At 49.1% G+C, this 20,235-nt stretch overlaps 1 protein-coding gene across 9 annotated transcripts in view; it reads left to right on the top strand.

Annotated features, from left to right (window-relative positions):
• The window catches only part of LOC117583838, a 43,668-nt gene that overhangs the window by 9,906 nt on the left and 13,527 nt on the right, over positions 1-20,235 (top strand). For 5 of the 9 annotated variants that reach the window (XM_034272447.1, XM_034272442.1, XM_034272441.1 and 2 more), the window contains exons 1-3: positions 15,229-15,388; positions 15,555-17,895; positions 18,538-19,645. In XM_034272447.1, coding sequence (XP_034128338.1) covers positions 15,357-15,388; positions 15,555-17,895; positions 18,538-19,645 — 3,481 coding nt within the window. In that variant the 5' untranslated portion in view covers positions 15,229-15,356. Of the gene's footprint in view, positions 1-5,917; positions 5,999-6,581; positions 6,710-15,204; positions 15,389-15,554; positions 17,896-18,537; positions 19,646-20,235 lie in introns of those variants that run through there. The other 4 variants (XM_034272444.1, XM_034272446.1, XM_034272449.1 and 1 more) reach the window with 3 other exon arrangements.

The raw sequence follows: 20,235 nt of genomic DNA, 5'->3' as shown, positions 1-20,235 counted from the left end.
AAATGTGTGACATTTTTAGCAGCAGTTATCTTGGCGCCAGAAGACACAGTTTGAGCTAATCTCAGTTGGTGCGGGAAGAGTGATAAGAGTAATATTCGGGCAACAGATAAAGAAATAAATCAGCTGAAAAATATATTTAGAAATGATTAAAAAGCAGAGCGATTGCCACCTTTGAAGGAAAAAAGAATCAATTCAAAAGCAACATTAAAGTGGAAACACTCTGTAGATGCCCTAAGCTATGGCCTTGACACCCAAAGAGTGGATCGTTTAAATAAAAAAAAGCATCATAAATCATAAACAAATTACAAATTGTTAGGCAAACAAACACACAATGCGGAATAATGTCGAAACACGAACCAAAAATTATAAATTAAATGAAACCAAAAATCGCCCAAATATGCCCGAAGAAATATTTCCAAAAATTCACCTATAAAAGTGCATTTAAAATTCGTTCTCCGAAAACGACCAAATTTTATTTCGTTTCATATAATTTTTTTTGCGCTCTCTCTACGCTACTCTACGGATTTTTATGAGTTTTACAACAAGTTTATAAGCCCAAAACCCTTCGGCACACATGGGAATGCCACACACACACACACACACAGATACACATGCATATGTGTGTGCGTGTGTGTTTATGCTGCGACTTTCCATTTGCAGAGATTTCCACATTTCACATTTTTGGATTTGAGATTTCAATATGTAAACGCCGCTTATACCAAATGCGCCATGAATAAAATTCGTCTCGATTCGAATGGCAGCAAACGTATCGAATTGGTAAGGGGCTGGAGATGGGGCGGGCAGCAACCAAATGGGATTTGAGTTTATGAGTGTAGAGCTGAGGGGGAGATTGCAGGCCCGAGCTAACATTAAAGTTGCTTGCACAAATCAATGCAAATGCACGAAATCGGTTGCAGAATATCAGCAAAGCAGAGAAGCGAAAGACAGGGGGGAGAGAGAGAGTAACAGTTGCGGTTGGCCTGCGTTTGACTGTGTGTGGGACGGCACTGTCAATGGGAATGAGGAATGGAACATGTGGAATTGGACTAGCTCTGGGGTGTGGTCGCTTGACTAAATGCTTGGAACACTTTGTGGTGTGGGGGGGGGGTGTGGGGATGTACATAACTGTTTACATACATAATTAAGTTGTTTGGTCGACATCATTTCTGGTTGATTTACGCGCGTAAATTGAACCAATTTATTGCCTCATTTCAAAAATATTCTGCTTATCAGGCTGTGGCTGGCCCACATTCATTCTCGACTCTGTGGCTGTGGCTGTGGCTGATAAGCAGCGCATCACGAATGTTGCAAGCTGGAGGAATGTTGACACAAATGCGCTGTACAATTGTGCTAAGCAGACACTACAGCAGCTGCTCCAGTTTGCCTCTCTCCCCCTCTGTCTCTGCTGCTGCTACTCTGGCAATTTGCTGTCAAATTGTCGCAAATTCTTACAAGCGCCGCTCATTAAATTTACCCAAATGCCAACGCCAATTGCAATTGCGGAGTGCTGCAAGCGGCATCGCATGACAAATTGCAGCATTGAGTTTCAGACAAGTGCCACCAAGTGCTACTGCCTCCTGCCTCCTACCCAGTTCCCATTCAACGATTTGCCAATGCAATTTTACCCCCAAAAAAGACAGCTGCAAACGGAATTGGCCTGGCCCTAGCCCTGTTCAGCAAATTTGTCTCTGGCATTTTGCAACGCGACTTTCGGGCACTTGAAGGGTGGCTGGGGCAGGGGCAGGGGGGAGCTGCTGATAAGCGGGCTACTTGTCTACTTGCACCCGGACGACTCCCAAGACAGCTGAAAGTGCTGCCATAGATATAATGTTGGAAAACGCTGATTACGGGCATTACGAGCTGGCAAAATGGGCAAGTGGCAAACGGCAAGAGAAAGGCAAGGCAGGAAAAGGTATTGCTGGTGGTAATACGACTACAAGCCGCGCCAAAATGTGCTGATCGAGCGGCAAATTGCTTAATGAAGCGTGGCTTATAGCAAAACAAAAAAAAGGAAAAAGAATACTCGTAACGGAATTGCCGAGGCTTTGGTCAGGTGAGCCTCAGCCTCAGCCGCAGCCGCAGCGAGCGAGCGATCGATCGGAGCAGACAACAAAATTGGCCAGCGGAAAAGTGCTGCACGAACTCGCTGCGATCTAGGCACACAGCCTCCACTTCCCTCTCCTGAGTGCAGCTTGTGCAGGTGCAGAAAAAAAGCCAATCAATTGCGCAATCTCGAGACCAAATTGTGAGACTTTTCCACTGCGAAAACCTGCCCGCGATCGTGGCCAGGCTGTCAACGGCTTTGGGTTTTTACTGTAGCTCTTTGTTGTTGTTGTTGTTGTTGTGTGCCCCACAAAATGTCATTCCATGCCCGTTCATTGAAATTGAAAGCTGCAAAAATTAACATTGCACGCGGGGCACATAAATACAAGTTTTGTGGACAACAAAAAAACCTAATTGTAAATGCAAATTCGAAAAAGAGAAAACAAATATCTAAGGCCAAATGGGAGGCTGTGGCTGGGAGGGTAACGAATAAGGGTTTACCCTGGAACAGATGGGGAAATTTGTGCAGATTGAGTGACCAGAAGTGGGTGTAAGTTTAGGCTGCAGGGCAGCTGTTTGAAAGGCATCAAATATAAATATTTATAATAGTTTTTCATGTAATATTTCGACACCATTCTAATACCCTTTGCTAGCACAAATGACACATACAAATGCATGGTCACACAGTCAGCTGCGTTGACTAAACTGCTGCTCGATGTGGCTGCCAGGTTGCCGGCATTTGGCGAGTGTTACGCGACTTTGAGCGCTCTAATTGCGCGCTTGTTCGGCTAACACACAACAGAAACAACAGAAACAACAAAAACAACTAAAACCACTGACAGCAGAACCTAAAACAGCAACAACAATGCGACGAGGCGACATGCAACAGCGCACAGGCGTGGAACGAACATTTAGACTGCGAAGCAAAAATTCAAATGTGCTCCGCAGACAAAACACGCGACTGGCAGGCAGTGCACTGTGTGGCAGATAATTTGTTATTAAGTGGAGTGGAAATGCGTAGGAAAATATATGATATAATCGGAGAACATGCATGGCCGGGCGTATGGCAACAGGCGTTGAGTTTTTCAAGATCAAGTTCAAGTTTACAGCGATGGCAGCTCCATGGAGTGCGCTGCACAAAATGTCGTAGATCGAAGTTTCTGCTGTCTGATGGCGTTGATGGGAAACTTGCAAATGCTTCTGTCACACAGCAAGCCACAGAAACCTTGAAGCTGTTGGCAATTGGCCAAACGGCACACAGCAACAACAACAAGAAAAAAAAGTGTCTTAGGATGCGGCGGGCAAAAATCACCTTTTGACCCACTTTAAAGAGTTGCTTGTGCTTTGCTGTTGTGCATAATGAGGCAAATGATGTTGCAGCCACTGATTGATGGGAAGACACAGAGCGACAGAGAGAGAGATAGAGAACCGCAGCCAACCCTGAGGCTTTGCTGTACAAATCAATCCAATGAAAGCAGCGTGTAATGGCAGTGTACAGCAAGCATGCCCTGCAGCTGCAGCTATGACTGTGTGACTTTGGATGTGTCTCTGCTTTGGGTGAAAATCAAACGGAACCAACGGAAGTCAAGCGCGATTTGTGATTCGCGAATCTGCCAGCCAGCCAGCCAGCCAGCCAGCCATTTAGCGCCGTTGGGGGCTCCACAGTTAGCTGCCGATGACATCGCAGCCAAAATGTCAAATGTGAAAAGCAGATGCTTGCGGTTTAGCTGCAGCCGAACGTGACTCTGGCATTTACGGACTTTAAATGAATTGCAGCCGGAGGAGGAGATTGCAGCTTTAAGAGTTGTGCAGCGGAGAGGCAGCTGCCTGGAAGAGCAACGACGACCCCATTTAAGTGTGCCAGCGTCAGCCAGCTCTCTCCCTCAAAGATACACAAAACGCACTCACGGTGGCACACACTTAATTATGCATTAGGCTGCCCAGGTAGGAGGAACGAGCAACGCGGAGTTCAACGAACTTTTGTGGGGCTTTAAGGATGTCAAGATTTATGCAACTTAAAGCACGAATAAGTGTAAACAAAATCTGTGCTATTAAATGACATTTCCTGCTGCTGGCACCCACCCAATTTCCCTGGCAGCTAAAGTCTAGACTCTAGAGCCTTAATTAATTCCGTTTAGCAACTGTCCAGGCGGTGGCATCATTAAATCAGTCTCCATTGTTTTCGAGCATCCATCTTGCACCTTAAGACTGTCAAAGGTGGTCGATGTGTAATTGGCAAAATACGTTCAGCGTTTGGTTTGCGATGTGCCATGTGGCCATGTGGCCATGTGGCGCGCTCAATGGAGCGTGGCAGTGGAGGGCTGCTGCTGGCTGTTGGGCTCACACTTCAGTGCATCAGAGGGGGTAGCAGCAGAGTGTAGCTGGCAATTGATGGCTTAACCCACGCGTGTGGGGGGGCCAGAGGCATTTGTGTAGATTTGAATTGAATTTGCAGCACGCACGCAGTTTGGCGGATTGACCATTGTTGTTGTTGTTGTTGTTGCTGTTGCTGTCGTCGTTTACTGACCACTTCACAGTCTGCAGAGTAATGAATGGCTTAATGTGTGCAGCAGCCCGAGTGTTTGTGTCTGTTTGTGTGTGTGAGACACATGGCAGCTGTGCGCAAATTTATATTGCCTACTTTTTGGGGCAGCTGAGGGAGGCTGGAAAGAGGCTCCTGCGGACAGGACTGTGAAGCTGCAATTGATTTTGTTTTGCTGCCCGCACATTGCCCAACAATTGTCTCCAGCTGGAACTTCTAGAGTTGCTCCACGAGAGAGACCAGCACGCCTCGTTGCACACCGGAAAGAGCAGGAGGCAGTGAGGCAGGAGGCAGGAGGCAGCCGGAGGCAAATGAGTGTGTCCTGTGCCCGCACGAGCGCCTTGTTTATTGAATTTGGGCCGGACTGGAGTGGAGTGTCTTTTGTGTGAGAGGCTGACAACGATGTGTGGCTGCTGCTGCAATTGCGGATGTGTAATTTTTGCATGTCTCCGGCATTACATTTTGCAGCTCCCACACTCTCTCTCCCTCTGTGTGGATGTGTGCTCCTGGGCAATTAGGACTATGATATTCCGCTCTAAATCTCCTGCTGCTAATTGTTTGCAATTCCACAAGCAGACAGACAGACAGACAGCCTGCAATCCAACAAGTAATTGAAGCTCAAGTCTGACCTCAGCATAATTGCCTGTGAATTGTTTCGATTATAATTGCCAAATGTCATGACATAACGCTGTCCACATACATACAGCCTGGAGGGCTGGCTGAACTTTATTAGTGCTCGACTTTGACCCAATTTTGGGCAGGGAACTTCCGCTCTGCCTGCCGCCTTTTGATTCGATTATTTGCCTCAAGCAATTTCCTTGCTTTTCATGAATAAAATTTGATCAAAATAATATTTTTCTCCTCCTCCCTTGGCAAACAGCAAAAGGTAAATGCATCTTTCGTGGACGTAGTCCGCTCCCCCACACCCATACAAGTCGAACTGTACCGATCCGAGTGGAGACTCCCATGTGCGCGTGTTTTTGTCGTTTCCCAGCCGGCACGTGACTTGTGTGGGTAAGTGGCTTGGCCTCTACCCCTCTTCCCCTCTGCAACTTCAACTTCCAATTCAAATTCTGTTCGCTCTTTGCTTTTGCATTTTGCGTGCAACGATTTGTGTTGCCCCAAAAGCTGATTTGTGCTTCGTGTTGTATGCAACGTGCAGTCAGTCGTGTTTCTTGTTTGTCGTTGCTTTGTTATAGGCTTTTAATTGACATATGCGTTTTTTACACGATTTCTTCTGCCAGTTGTTAGCTGCTCCCCTTCCAACTCTCCACTGGCTGCATGCTAATGAATCTCTCTCTTCTCTCTCCCTCTCTCTCTCTCTCTTTGCAGTTCTCGATGATGACTGTGCCAAGCAACTGATTGGCTGACACACACACACACACACAGACACCAGCTAACCCCCTACTAAAGGTGAGTTATTAGCCCGTCTAGGGCCATGGGCTATGGGGTATGGGGTATGAGTTGGGTTTTCGGTTAATTGGCCTCGCATGCGCTTCGATGTTAATTAAAGCAGACAGCAACAGACAGCAGAGCACGAGTGGGGGCAGGAGTGCTGGTTAGGGCTTAGATTATTGATATTAACACCAATTTGTATGACCTCGCCACGAGTCCGCCTCAAGCTTCATTTTTGTTGAGACTTTGTGCGCAAATCTGTGCTCATAATTCATGTTTATGCTGCTGCTGGCGTTACATTTTACTTAGTTGCTTTGACTAAATTAGAAATAAAAGCTGCCAGCGCGGAGCTTGAGTGAAATTTACCAAGGGAACATTTTAAATTAAAAAGGAAAGCTCCACAGAGCTCCTAGCTGAGGCAGCTCCTTGGCTGTTACGTGTGCGGCCAACTCTTCAGGCAACCCGCGCAGCTTTCGCAGAGCTTTCGTCCGAAGTGCAGCTTTCACTCAGCACTCGCTCGCTCTCGCTCTCGCTCGCTCTGTCTGTGTCCTGGCGAAACGTTTTTGCAGCAGTCCCTCCGCGAACTCGACCAGAAACGGAACGCGGCAGAACGGAACGTTGGCTAGGCGCGCGCTCGCTCGTCGCTCAGTTGGCAACGCAAGAAGCAGGGGGGGCAGCGACGGAGGAGAAAGAGGAGGAGGATTGGCAGAGCCACGCGAAATCCTAAAAGTAAAATGAATTAGAAAATGTGAGCGCCGTACCGACGGTTACATAAACGAAACAATATTCCTCTCGAAAAATACACACACACAAAAAAGAAAGCAACTAAAAAAGAAAATCGACAAAAAGCAAAAAGCAAAAAGCGCGTTCTGTGTGAGAGTGAAATTATCCTGGCTTTGCTTTGGTCGTTCCTCTGCCAGTGCCTGTGCCAGGGCCAGTGCCTGTGCCTGTGCTGATTGTGCTGCTCACGTATATTATGTAAATGATTATGTGCCAGGAAAACGGAGCCAGCCAGGCAACAGCCGAAGACTCAGCAGTGGTCGGAGCTCCTCTTCGTCGTTCGATGTGTGGCCCGAGCCCACAGCTAGAGCCAGTGCCAGTGCCAGTGCCTGTGCCGTGTCCACCTTTAGCTGCCACGTTTTCAACGTCCACTGGGCACAGACACTGGAGTTCTGTTTCTTTTTTTGCGCCGCCTTTTCCTTTTGACACAAAGTAACACTTTTTCATCTTGCCACACACACACACGAGTGCTGCTATCTCTCTCGCCACAAAGGCAGCACCTGCAGAGGGACAAAAGGCAGCTCCAAATTGTTGCCAAGTTTTCCCATCTTTGGCAGCGGCTCCTCTCCTAAGCGAATAACTCACAGGCACCCGCCCCCACTTGTCGCCTTCCCAACTGCTGAATAAGTTATTTTAAAATAAAAATGTATCTTGCACAACAACATGGCAGCAAGGACACTGTGGCAGGATGTATGCTTGTTCCCCTGGTTTGTCCAGCCATTGGGGCTAGTGTTCGAGCGCTTAATACAAATCAAATTTAAGCATTAATTCGACTAATTGGCGCTCGTAAAAGTTGTGTGTGGCCGGGGCAAGCTCCGGGGCCAGCGGCAATGCCACTGCCAATCGCTGTGTGGCCGTGTGGCTGGCTTCGATGGCAAATTGAATGAAAAGCCTGACCCAGCGGTTGACTACGGTTTATTTAATTAAACTCCCGCTACGAATGTGCACCATTCGAAATGGAAATGGAAATATTATCCCCAAGCCCCCCCAACTGCTCCCGATGCAGCAGCAGCAGCAGCAGCAGCAGCAGCAGCAGCTGAAACTGAATCGGCTTTTGGTCTTTGTGGTCACTCGTTTGCGGGTTTTATGAAGTTTTCACGAAACTTTTGCCAGTGTCCACCTGTGCGCTGGCCTCAAAAGTTACGAAACTTTTGTGAGCTTTGGCTTTTAATTTATGTTTTTAGGGAAGTTTCTTAGGGTAGAGAAAAGGGCAGCTGTTTTGGCAATATTTATAATCAATTTGGAGCTCACTTTATCTGTTTCTAGCTGCCATAATCTAGGGCCAAGAAATGGCCAGGGACTTCCTGCCTTCATGATTTATGAGCTGTATAAATGCACGTTGAAAAGTTAACTATTTCCACAGTCTGTCTCTTGCCTTTCCACTTTTTCACATGCTTTTGCCATTTCAATTTTCATAATTTTCATAATTTTCGTAATGGCATTGCCTAATTTTGTGGCAGCAACGAAGAGCAGACTAAACAATTTTTGCATTTTGCAATTTTCCTCTGCTCTTCTGCGTTAAAATGTAAAATTAGATTTCGCACGCGTCAAGTAAAGTGCACGAAACGCAGCAATCAGCTGCCACTCAGGGATGTCATGCCGCAACCTACTTCTGCCATATATAAATCCACTATAGACCCAAACTCAAACCCCTTTGCAGCTAGCACTTAATTTGCTGCGTGCTTTCTGCTTTTGCGGTTTGTAGTGCATCGAATTTCGCTGATTTGAGATTTTGCATGCATCAGCAATTAAAAGTTGGACAGCCGCCGATTCAGCAGCAGGTAATTGCAGCAGCAGCAGCCAGCAAGGGGAGTGCTGCTTCGGGTTTGTAATTACAAAAGTCATTATGTCTCCTGCGTCACAGATCGGGAAAGAGTAGCGAGTAGAGAGGCCCCCCCTTGTGCCTGAGCGGCAACTTATGTCAGTGGGAAAAGTTTTGTGCTAAACTGTTTGAGTTTTCGCAGAGCCGCAAGCAAACTGTTTGCCAAAACTCTGCATGACAGGCGCCTGCTGTCGATGCTAGCCAGCTCTTTTCTACGTACTTTCCACCTCTTCCCGCTCACTCTCCCCTCTCTGTCTCTTGTATAATATATGACCCTGGGTTACTTCCTCCCAGTGGGGGGGGGGGGCTGCTCTCAACTTTCGGCTTCGTCTTCGCTTGAGCGTAAAGTCAAGCAGTCAAAGTGCATTGCAAAATGAATTTATGGGCACGAGTTCTGGCTGTGTAATATTTCAGTTTACTGCCTCTAAACTGGCGTGCAAATGAAAATAGTTTCGTCTTGACTGTCAGTTTGTGTTTGCTTCTTATTGAATTTGTTGCCCACACACCAAGGGTTCTGGGTCAAAACTAGCAAAATGTTCAAAATTTATTATGGCACAGAGCAAAGAACGCCACAACCCTGCCCCGAGGCACAACAAAATCGAAGACACTTCAAGGGAATGGGCAGGGGCATGGCCAGGAGCATTGCGAATGTGTGTGACAGTTGGTGTGTCTTTTATAGTTTTATGTGTAGCATAATCAATAACAATTTGCATTTATATACAATGGAAGGGAATGAAATGAATGGACGACGTCCCCTACAGGCAGCCAAGAACCCCAAAAAAGAAAGGGAAGCAACAAAAACAACGGCAGGAAACACACACAAAACAAATAAAAACAAAAATGCCAGAAGGCAGGACAGGGCAGAACAGGGCAGGACTGTGCAGGACTGTGCAGGACTGTGCAGGGGAGGCCACAGCTGAAGGGCTAGAAAAGTGTTTTATGCCTGTCCTTTCCCCACTTGAATTTCCAACAGCTCTTGGCTGTACCCCACACTTCATTAACGTGGATTGAGCATGTAATTTTGGATTAGAAAAAAAGCGTTAAACAATAATAGAAAATTGTAATCCCCCCACTGCCACCCGCCGCTCCCACTGGTATTCGATATGCTTTGTGCCCATTTATTGGGGACAGCGTTCTCTTGTTGGCTCTCGTACTTTTTCGGACAGCAAGCAAAATGCCAAACAAATACACAATAAACAAAAGCTCTTGAACACACACACACACACACACACATACACACATGTCTAGTACCACTCCCACACACGGAGATACAGCCAAAGGAACACAAACACAGCACAAACTTTTGCGACAACTAAAAACGGCAAAAATATTTTTGCTTGCCTTTGTTTCCACACAGCCAGAGATTGGGGGAGTGGTAGAAAATAAGGAAGATATAGAGAGGGAACGAAGTGGGATAGGGACAGAGCGAGAGAGAGCGAGAGCGATGTGGAACGTGCGGGGGCCACAAACATGGCACACATCCTGAAGGCATGCTGCAAAGGCGGGCTGACGGGCTGACGATATGCCGGGCTTGGAGTGGCTTTTGTGCTGCTGCCAGAAGCGGAAATGGGTAACAGCACCGCATGTGTGTTTGTGTATGGTGTGTGTGTGTTGCCGTCCTTGCTGAAGGCTGCCGCTCCTGCGCGTGCAAAAGTATTTTAAATTAGTATGCAAGATGAATGACAGCCGCCATTGCCATCACTCATGTTTCCCTGATAAACTCTTTGCCCGTGTGCCCGTGTGTGTTCCTGCGTGTCTGTCCTTGCCTTGATTTGAATTTTTTAGCTTTTGCCAGGCGCCAATGAAGGCGAGCATTAGCGAATGCCTAGGCAGATCCTCCGCTGGCTGGTTGGCACGGAACCAAGGCAACCTCCTGCTGGATGGCTTGATGACATTTTCCACGAACGACAACGACTTAGTCAGCTCTCCTCTCGCTCTCCTAGCCTTCTTGGCTCCCTCTCTAATGCTGAACTTTGGCTTCATCTCGGGCTTACTCAATTTTGTGCGTCTGCCGCCGAGGTATGCCTATGATAATCACCCGAGAGTGTGCCTAATGGAGGAGCCACCTGCCTGACAGCTGCTGCTGCTGTTTGCCATTTTGGCTGCCAGCTGCATTGACACCTCTCCATCCATTTGATACTCTCTGTGCTCCTCCCATTTGCTTCTCTCGTTGCTCCTTTTGTGTCGCCTGTCGCCGCAGCACGTGCCCAGGCGCTTGACACCCGAATGGAGGAAGATAAAAAAAAAAAGTATTGTCCCAACATAACCCACACACCACTATCTACCATGATGCATGCATGTCTCTATACTCTCTCGTTTGCCGTCTATGCCAATCAAGACAAGGACAACAACAGCAAGCAGTACAGGGAGCGTGGAACGGTGAGCGAGGAACGGGCAGAGAGCACAAGCAACGGTGATCGGGCAAAGGGGAACGGGTTGAGGGAACGTGCAAAGGGGCACTGGCAAAAGTGAAAGCAACAAAATCTTCATCATCAAGTGTCATTCTGGGCTGTTCAGTTGACGCAGATACATACAGATGGGACACAAATGCTAACTACATTTACTCATACATATATGTATGTACATATGTATGGATGTGCACATGCTCTATTGAGGCATCTGTCCATGGGCATCCCTCTCCTTCTGCCGCTCCCCTTTCATTCTAACTATTCCCATGAATATTTATGCTTTGTTGTCAGGGACCTCCTTCTCGGCATGTTTTGGTTTGTTGTTTTCCCGTTTCGGCTGAGAGCGCAGTGCCGGAGTGGCGGAGAGGTGAAGGGAATGTTGGAACCTTCAACCCGTCAACCCATCGCCTGTTGTTTTCTTCGAGGAGCGTACGTCTGGCAAATTCAAGTGTTTGGCAAGTTTGAATTGCTTTTGCTGCTGCTGCTGCTGCTGCTGGCCATAAATGTTATTTAAACAAAATGCTCGATTTTGGGCCAAACTTTGATCAACTTAATGCAGTTTCCGCGGTTGGCAGGTGGCAGATTGAACAAAAGTTAGCAAACGAATGCTGGCCATGGCCAGCATCAAATAACGCACCGCAAAAAGCAGATTCCTGATCGAATGCGATTAAATATTATACCACTGCCTCCTCCCCCACTGCGCTCTGGCACCCGGCATTTTGCACTCAATTTAATGATTGATTCGAATTGAATTGCTTTCAATTGTTTTTGCAAACTTAATGCAAATTACACAATGCAATAAATGAGAGTGAAATATATAGCCCCACAAATTCTTGTCTCTGGCTATTTGCTGCCTGGGGCCAGGGCAAATATTATGCAACACTTTTGGCCCAAATACTTATCTGAGGGCTGCCGGATGCCACTCCTTTGGCCATTGACAACTCATCAAAAAAAAAAAAAAGCACTGGCAAGGTCATGATGTGCCAAATACCCCGAAGGGGCTCGAAAGAAAATGTCTGAAAAAACTACGAGAACTTATTTCTCAGTCGCTTTGTAGTTGTCTCTCCCTCGCTCTGCCTCGCTTCCTCTTTCTGTGTGTGTTTGTTCCTGGGCCACTTTTCACCATTCCCCAACTTTGTCACACTTTCAGCAATGCCTTCAAATATTTGCTGTCTTCTTCGGTTGCTTTTGTTGCCTGCCCGTCTCTCTCTTTTGCTTCTTCTTTTGCTTGGGATTCTGCTGCTAGCTCTGCCTCTGCCGCTGATTCTGCTGCTAGCTCTGCCTCTGGCTCTGCTTTTGCTTTTCCTGTTTATTGATTTTCGCTGCTGTCCCTCTCCCATCCGCTGCCGCTGCTGTACTTTTCTCGCATTATTTATTGTCCCACTTCTTGGGCTGGCGCTTAAACTACTTGGATTCTTCGCTTGATGAGTATTTATAATTGCACTTAATGTATTACAACAGTCCAAGGAGAGTCCAAGTAGAGAAGGAGAGAGAGCGAGCGTCCTGTTGCGGGTCTCAATACTAATTAAGTTGGCCAGTTGCTGGGCCTCTGTGCCAGCCTTTCCCAACTGAAATGACTCGTTGAGTGGCTGGTAGTCTGCCCTCTTTGGCCCTGAGTGGCACTTGCCGCCATTCGTAATGACGTCATTGCGGTCAGTTCGCGGCTAGGGCTGGCAGGTGTGTCCAATACCCCATACACATTTCCATTATCAAACACCCACAAATGCTGGTCTGGAGAGAGTCTGTTGCAATTAAAGCCCCAAACGCGCACAAAAATACAACCAAAGACTGGCAATAATTCCCTTAACCGCGAGACTTTGGACAGTTTGAACCCTTTTTGATGCGACATGACCTGAAAATTTAATTATAGATATGACAGGGCTATCAAACATTAATGGAATTCACTGCCTGCCCCAACCAACGAACCAACTTCTTTGCGTTTGCGCGGTATTATGGAAATTGTGTTCCATCTGCCAATCAGTAAATGCCATTCAGTGAATCAAATCCGACCAACTAGTTTACGCGTCATTATCATTTCCATATTTCGGACAGCTTTCAAATATTTGAAATTGAGTCCAGAGCTCCCCCCACACCCAAAACAATCGAAAACAAAAGCGAAAATGCTGCATGCTGAGCGCAGTTGTAATGTAAACACAGAAACAGATAGAGGGAGTGGGAAAGAGAGATGGTGAGGGGGTGAAGGGAGAGAGTGAGCTGACCTCTAATCGGCTCTATTATAATTTGTTATATAAATAACATCATTATCGCCATCAGCATGATTTCCCGGCCCCAAACTAGGCCCCTGCCAGTCATCATAGTTTGGGGCTGGCTGTGTGCCAGCCAAGCATACATATTTACATACATTTGTACATAAATGTATGTACATAAATGTATGTACATCATTCTTTCACTGTAATCATTCACTATGGTATGTGTGTCCCCATTTATATGCACATAATATTTTTTTTTTGGCACATTCTCGTTCGGGACTCATCTCCCTTCCATCTCCCTTTTGGCTTGTTGTGTGCATAAAATATTTTTGTGTGGTAATTTTTCATACTCACATTAGCGGCGGCGTCTGACAGCAGTGTGGGTGGGCAGGCGACCCACCAAATGTTGCAACATCAAGCTACAAGAACGCCCCACAACCCACAACCCACAGCTCTCAGTCAGCATAAATAAATAAAAAACCAGAGCCAAGCCAGAGCCAAAGCCAAAGCCAAAGGCATTCTCCTGCCATTGAAGGAGTCCTGTGGCAGAGTCGACTCCCTGGCTTGTGCTTGTCGCTTAATCGGTATTGATTTTCGTATTGTTACTCCGATGGCAAATATTTTATTGTACGTTCTGCTGCTGGCTCCTGGCCACGTCTCCTTGCTAGACTGCCAGCTTTCTTTCAACCTTTTTGCGCTTTTGGCCATGCTGATGCGTTAATTGAAAGCCATACAAATTGTGGTACGTACGTAAGGCTGGCAGGCAATTATAAAATTGTTTGGTCAAAGTTGATTGTACCGTGAAATGGACTAGCCCTGGGTCTCCGCCCCTTTAAGCTAAGCCGTCGATAAAGTCCAGACACACACGAACATGTATGCATGTGTATGTGTGTATGTATATGTCGTTAGAGCAAAAGAAAACAGTAACTGCTCCTCTGTTAACGCTGTGTGATGGAGAGAGAGAGAGAGGGATCAATTGCTTATTTATTGTGCTACATTTTCTACAGGATTTTGCTTTTAATGCACAAACGTCGTCGTTGTCGTAGTCGTTGTTGCTGGTGCCAAGCTGGTTGGATTGTTGTCGTTGTAAGGAATATGCTTTGGCACAAGGATTGACAGGAGAGCACAGGCCCCTTGCCGATTCCCCTTTATCATTCTGCACGCTCTCCCACTCACACACACATGTGTGTTCCTGTGTGCCCGGGGGGAAAATCTATAATTCATTTGGTCAATGGATTCTCCTGCGTTGCTCCATTTGCAGCTGCAGAGCTATCCGCATATTAATTTCACAACAGTCAACGTTAAATTTCATTAAAACTGGCATTCGATAACGCAATTATGGCGTGTTACGAGCACATCCTAGGCCGACGCTCCTCTCTCCCCTTTCGGGGTTTCATAATGGCATTAAAACTGAATTCGTGTACGATATTAATGGGAATATATTTTCAATGCGAAATAATTGACGCCTTGCAAATGATTTATTTTGGATTAAGGAGAGGTGAGAGACATGCGTATGGTCGGTTTATCGAATACCCAATTGCATATGTAAAGCTGATATTTAATTGAGTTAAATTTAAAATTGTCTGCCTCTTTGCGGTTCTTTTTTGTGTGTTTCCTTTTCGCTGCGGCTCTCTCCGTTTCTGTGGATCTGCTTGCCGTTCCCTTCTCAACGGTTCTCTTGCTCTCTCCGCTCAGCGCGCTCTCTCCGCTACTTTTCTCTTGCTGTCTGTTAACCGTTTCTTCTCTTATTCGCGACATCTAAATCTGCGGTGTTTTTGGTCAATGAAAAGAGACAGAGACATTCACAGTTCGACGGCTGCAGTCGCACTTTTTTGCAGTGTCCCCACACAAAAACCAAAGCAAACGGGATCGGTTCACCCCCCTCACACACATAGCACAAAGAGAACCAACAAAAAAAAGTAACAGTGAAAGAGTGGGGGGAACAAAAGCTTTTAATTGAGTTTTTGCGCGCAATCAAATAATAAAATCAAAGCTCATCATTAGAATTGAAACAAACGGTGAAAAACGGAAGAGAGGAAATGAGAAATTAGTGCAAAAAATCAATCGATGCGAAACGAGAGCTGGAATAAAGCCAATTAAATTATTAATTGTATTAATACAAAAACGCAGAGGGGAGAAAAAAAAGCAGCTAAAATATGTTTGGCTGCATTTATCAGCTGTGGGATTGGTGAGTATTTTTCCCCTTCCACAGAGATAACTGCGGCAAGGTCAGGCGTGTTCATCAATTACGGCCAATTACGAGCACCATCCGCTTGGCCACGAATTCAAATTAAGTCCACACACACACACACACATGCAGAGTTTTGAACGTTTTTCTTTTCGTTTCATTGCAGGTTGGAGGCGCCACCGCTGTTCACGGCCGGCACCATGGACGCCAAGAAGTTGCAGCAGCTGCAGGAGGCAGCCGTGCTGGCGCAGCAGCAGAAGAAGCTGCCGCTGGCGTATCAAACGAATCTCGTGGACTACCGCACGGCCACACACTCGCCGGCGGCACTGTACCACCAGGCGCTGTATCAGCAATCTCCCACGGCCACCAGCTCCAGCGGCGGTGGGCCGCTCTCACCGATAGAGCTGCAGCCGCAGTCGAAGCACCACAGTCTGCTGAAGCACGGCGGCCACGGCGGCGGCACTTCGAGCAGCTCCCACAGTTCGCCCTATCATCAGTCATACACGAGCAGCGGCGGCACGGGGGAGCAGATCTACCAGTCGCCCACGGAGCGCACCTACCTGGCGGCAGCGGGTCGACTGCAGGCCAGCAATGCGATGGCCGGCCACAATCCCATATCGGCGCTGCAGGCGCAATACCAGCAGCTGCACCAGGCCAAGATGCACGCCCAGTTGGCCACCCAGAACGAGGCGGCGCATCAGCAGCAGCGTACATTTGCCATGCGGCAGGCAATTAATCCACCAACGGGCCACTATCACATGAGTCAGTCACCCAGCATGGTGTCCAACATGACGACAATGACACAGCAGCAGCAGCAGCAGCAGCAACAGCAACAGCAGCAGCAACAATTGTTGCAACAGCAGCAGCGAGCGCCACCCTCCACGCTGAATCTGCCGAATCAATATCAGACGACGCAGGGACCGTTGAAGTTGCAGCAGCAGCAGCAGCAACAACAACCACCCATGCCGAAGCATTACCAGGAGCAGCTCTATGCACATCAGCAGCAGCAGTTGCAACAACAGCAGCTGCAACTGCAACAGCAACATCGCCATAAAGCAGATCTGCAAACCCCTGGCAGCGAGCATGGCACCGTCTACATTCAACAGAATCATCCAGGACATGTCGTGAATCAAGCGTGCCAGACGCAAATCTCCACAGTGAAGCCCAAGGCAACGCCCAGCTCCGAGGAGTCCTCGTCCGCATCCACCAAGAGTCCCACCCATGCGCCACTCGATCGCAAGAAGAGCGCCGGCTCCATTCAGGCACTCAAGTCGCCCATTACCAAGCGGCCACCCACCACGCCCGTCACCCTGTCTGGGTGGCTGCACAAGCAGGGCTCCGATGGCCTCAAGGTGTGGCGCAAGCGTTGGTTTGTCCTCGCCGAGTACTGCATGTACTACTACAAGGGACCCGAGGAGGAGAAGCTGCTGGGCTCTGTGCTGCTGCCGTCGTATCGGGTGTCTGCCTGCCTGCCGGAGGACAAGATCTACCGCAAGTTTGCCTTCAAGTGCGAGCACCAGAATATGCGCACCTACTGGCTGGCGGCGGAGAGTGCCGATGCCATGATGCAGTGGGTGAGGGCTCTGGCGGCGGCCAGTCTGATGCAGGCGCCCAGCAGCGGTGAGTCCGAGCCGAGTGTGAGCTCTTCGCTGAATCACAGTGGCGAGAACTCGGACTCGGGCATACACACGCTGCAGTCGCAGCCCAGCAAGGGACAGCCAACGCCATCGTCGGACAATGCAGGCAGCACGGGAGGAGGAGGCGGTCAGCCGTTGTATGCCAATGCGCCGCCCAAGCCGCGGCGCACCAATGATGGTGGGTACTCCTCCCCGTCGCCGGAGCACAACGAACAGCCGCAGCAGCAACAGCAACAGTCGCAGTCGCAGTCGCAATCTAGTCGCCGCTTGATGTCGCCCACGCAGCAGCTTTACCAGCAGCAGCAGCAGCAGCAAAGATCTCAGCAGCAGCAGTCTCAGCCGCAGCAGCATCATGCCATCTATGACACACGAACAGGACACGTTTCATCCGCCCTGCAGCTGCAGCAGGCACAGCAGCAGTACAATTTGGATCATCTGGAGGCGCAGTTCCAGCAGCAGCAGCTGGACATGGAGGAGCAGATTGTGCGGCTGCAGCAGCAGCGTGCCGCCGAGGAGATCTACGGCGAGCGAGAGATGTACATGGCAAAGCTGATACAGCAGCGGTCCGCCAGCGGTGGTGGCTATCCCACCCAGCAGCAGCTGCTCCAAGCTGAGCGACGCACTCCGGATGCTTATGGCAGATCCAAGCAGCAGCGTCTGTTTGCTGCGGCAGCCGCTGCCGCGGACTATGAGGACATCTACAACATGTCGCAGCTGGGAGGAGTCGTGGCAGGAGCCGTGCCCATGTCCGCACAGGAGGCGCTGCTGCAGGAGGCGGCCAGCTACCGGCGGCCACTCAGTCCGCCCAGCTACGATGGCAGCAAACATTTGCCAGCCATGCCCCAGCGCTACACGCCCAATCACTTGGAGGTAAGTGCACGAAAGGCAATCAAAGTTGCCACTTGATATCCGTGGCAGCAATTCGAAACTTTAGAGCGCGAAGGTCAACCCATCAAATCATTTGCGATGCTCCTTGATGTTTGTCTGATTGCAGCAAATGAATGGAGCTCTCCTCCCCTGACCTAGTTCGAAAGTTTTTCCCGGCATGCCACCTCAGGCACGTAGCTGGATTTTCACTTTTATGTGCCCTTGCTCGGTGCAGGAAGAAATTCTGATTATGTGGAGCTGCCTGGTTGCCGCGGATCTGTGCCTGAAAGGTATTTCAGGTCCATCTGCCTGAAGTGCAGCTGCCGCACATTGTTGAAACTTTCAGTTTCAAGCCACCCACTCAGACGCCTCTTGAGCACTTTGCTGGCTGGCCTCCTTGGACGCTTTAATTGGACCTTTAGTGTGTCAGTGGGTGGCTAAATTGCTGCAACTTTATGAGGCAGGCGTAGCAGCTTGAGCAGCTGCTTTTGTGGGTCAGGTCAGTGCAAAGACCAAGCCAAGAGACGGGCCAGGAAATGAGTCGCGTGCATGATTTGTGGTGCCTGCCAAGCACTCCCTCGAAGCCTGTTTAAAATGCAAAAACTGCCCTGCCATTACATAACCCTTTTCCCTTACTCCTTCCAGGCCCATGCTGATCAGCTAATCAATACCATGGACCTGCGTGCCCGCTCCGCAGCGGCCATTGTGCGTCCCCATTCGGCGGACTTTCTGGAGTACGAGGCGCGTGCCGAGGCCGCTGCAGCTGAGGCTGCCGCAGCGGTGGCCCAGAGCAAACACGAGAGCGGACGTGCGCCGCGACCCAAGTCCAGCTTGGACATTAATCGCACACCGGACAGCTTCTACTACTCGGAGGCCAGCTATGCGGAGAAGATGCGCAAGAGTGCGCTCTATCTGCAGAGCGGCGGAGGCGCTGGAGCGGCACAGCCACAGCAGGCGGGCAGCTACCGCACCGCTGGCGGGGACTTTGGCTCCGGCGTGAACACCATTGGCTACGAGAATCCCTACGAGCGAGCGTACAAGCGGCAGGAACTGCTGGCCGAGGCACAGGCCCAGGGTGGCGTTGCCAGCAGCATGCCACGCATGAGTCGCTCGGCCAGCCAGGGTGCGGGCTGCGGTTCCGTGGCACGTTCCGCCTCTGCACAGCAGCACCAGCACCAGCATCAGCATCAGCACCAGCTGCAGCAGCAACATTCGGAGGATCTGCCGCCACTCAATGTGCATCCGGGCTCCATTTTCCCGCCCTCGATGTCCACGCAGGAGATCATCTGCAAGAACGAGCAATTCCTGCGCTCGGCCAGTGCCCGGCTGCCCAAGCGCAGCGGCGGCATGGACGATGACTATTCTGCGGGCAACTCAACCACAACATCGCCCACCTCCGGCGCCGTGCCCTCGCCGCAGCATGCCCAGGATGGGGAGCGCAAGCGGGAGGAGTCCATGAAGCGGCTGCTGGAGTGGAAGCAGCGCATGCTGCAGTCGCCGCTCACCCGCAAGGGCGTGCAGCAGGGCGGCAGCAACATGTCCGCCATGTCCAAGCTGGGCAGCAATCCAAACATTCTGCTCTCCTCCACGGCAGTGGCCAGTGGTGCACGCTATGCCCCCCAGTCGGGCAAGCCGGCAATCCATGTGAGCGCGGCGACTCCCGTCGTTGCGGGCATACAGCGTTCCCGCTCGGAGACGCAGGCAAATGTGGGACCTGCTGGAGTCTACGCCAGCTACTCGTCGGATGATGAAGGTGAGTCTAAGGCCCATCCATTACACCAGTATTTCCCCCCCATTGTTTTTGCTTTGCTTTCACTCTGTCTGTCCCTGTGTATCTATAGCTGTAACTGTAACTGTATCTGTATCTGTATCTGTATCTGTCTCTGTATCTATAAAACATATATCTGTAGCTGTACATCTGTAGCTCTGTATCTTTATTTGCTCTTTGCTAACCGCGTGCTGCATTCTTTACTTTTACTTTTATTTGCGCTTTTGCTTTGCTTTCACTTAGCTGCATGTTGTCCGTGTACTTTTGCTAAGTTGTGGGCTTACACTCGCTGTGTTCCCATTCTATTTCGAGCTTTAAGACTGCTACTAAAACTGAGAGTACCGCAAGTCCTGCTAGTTTGCTTTCTGCTTTTGCTGCCAGCGTTTTCCCGCACCTTTCCCAAACAATCCTTTTCCCCCATTAACCTATTATACATAAATAAGCTTTCCTTTACCATTTCCAATGCTAATTTATCCTGCGCCAGCCAGAAGCTTTAACCAGTAATTATTTGTGAGCTTTTAAGTTGTTGGGACCCAATTTGTTTTGCTGCATTTTTTACCATTTTATTAAATAGA

Source organism: Drosophila guanche, unplaced genomic scaffold, assembly GCF_900245975.1.
Source record: "Drosophila guanche unplaced genomic scaffold, DGUA_6, whole genome shotgun sequence".
NCBI classification, from domain to species: domain Eukaryota; kingdom Metazoa; phylum Arthropoda; class Insecta; order Diptera; family Drosophilidae; genus Drosophila; species Drosophila guanche.
Note: the sequence above shows the minus strand (reverse complement) of the source record. Positions and strands in the feature narration are given on the sequence as shown.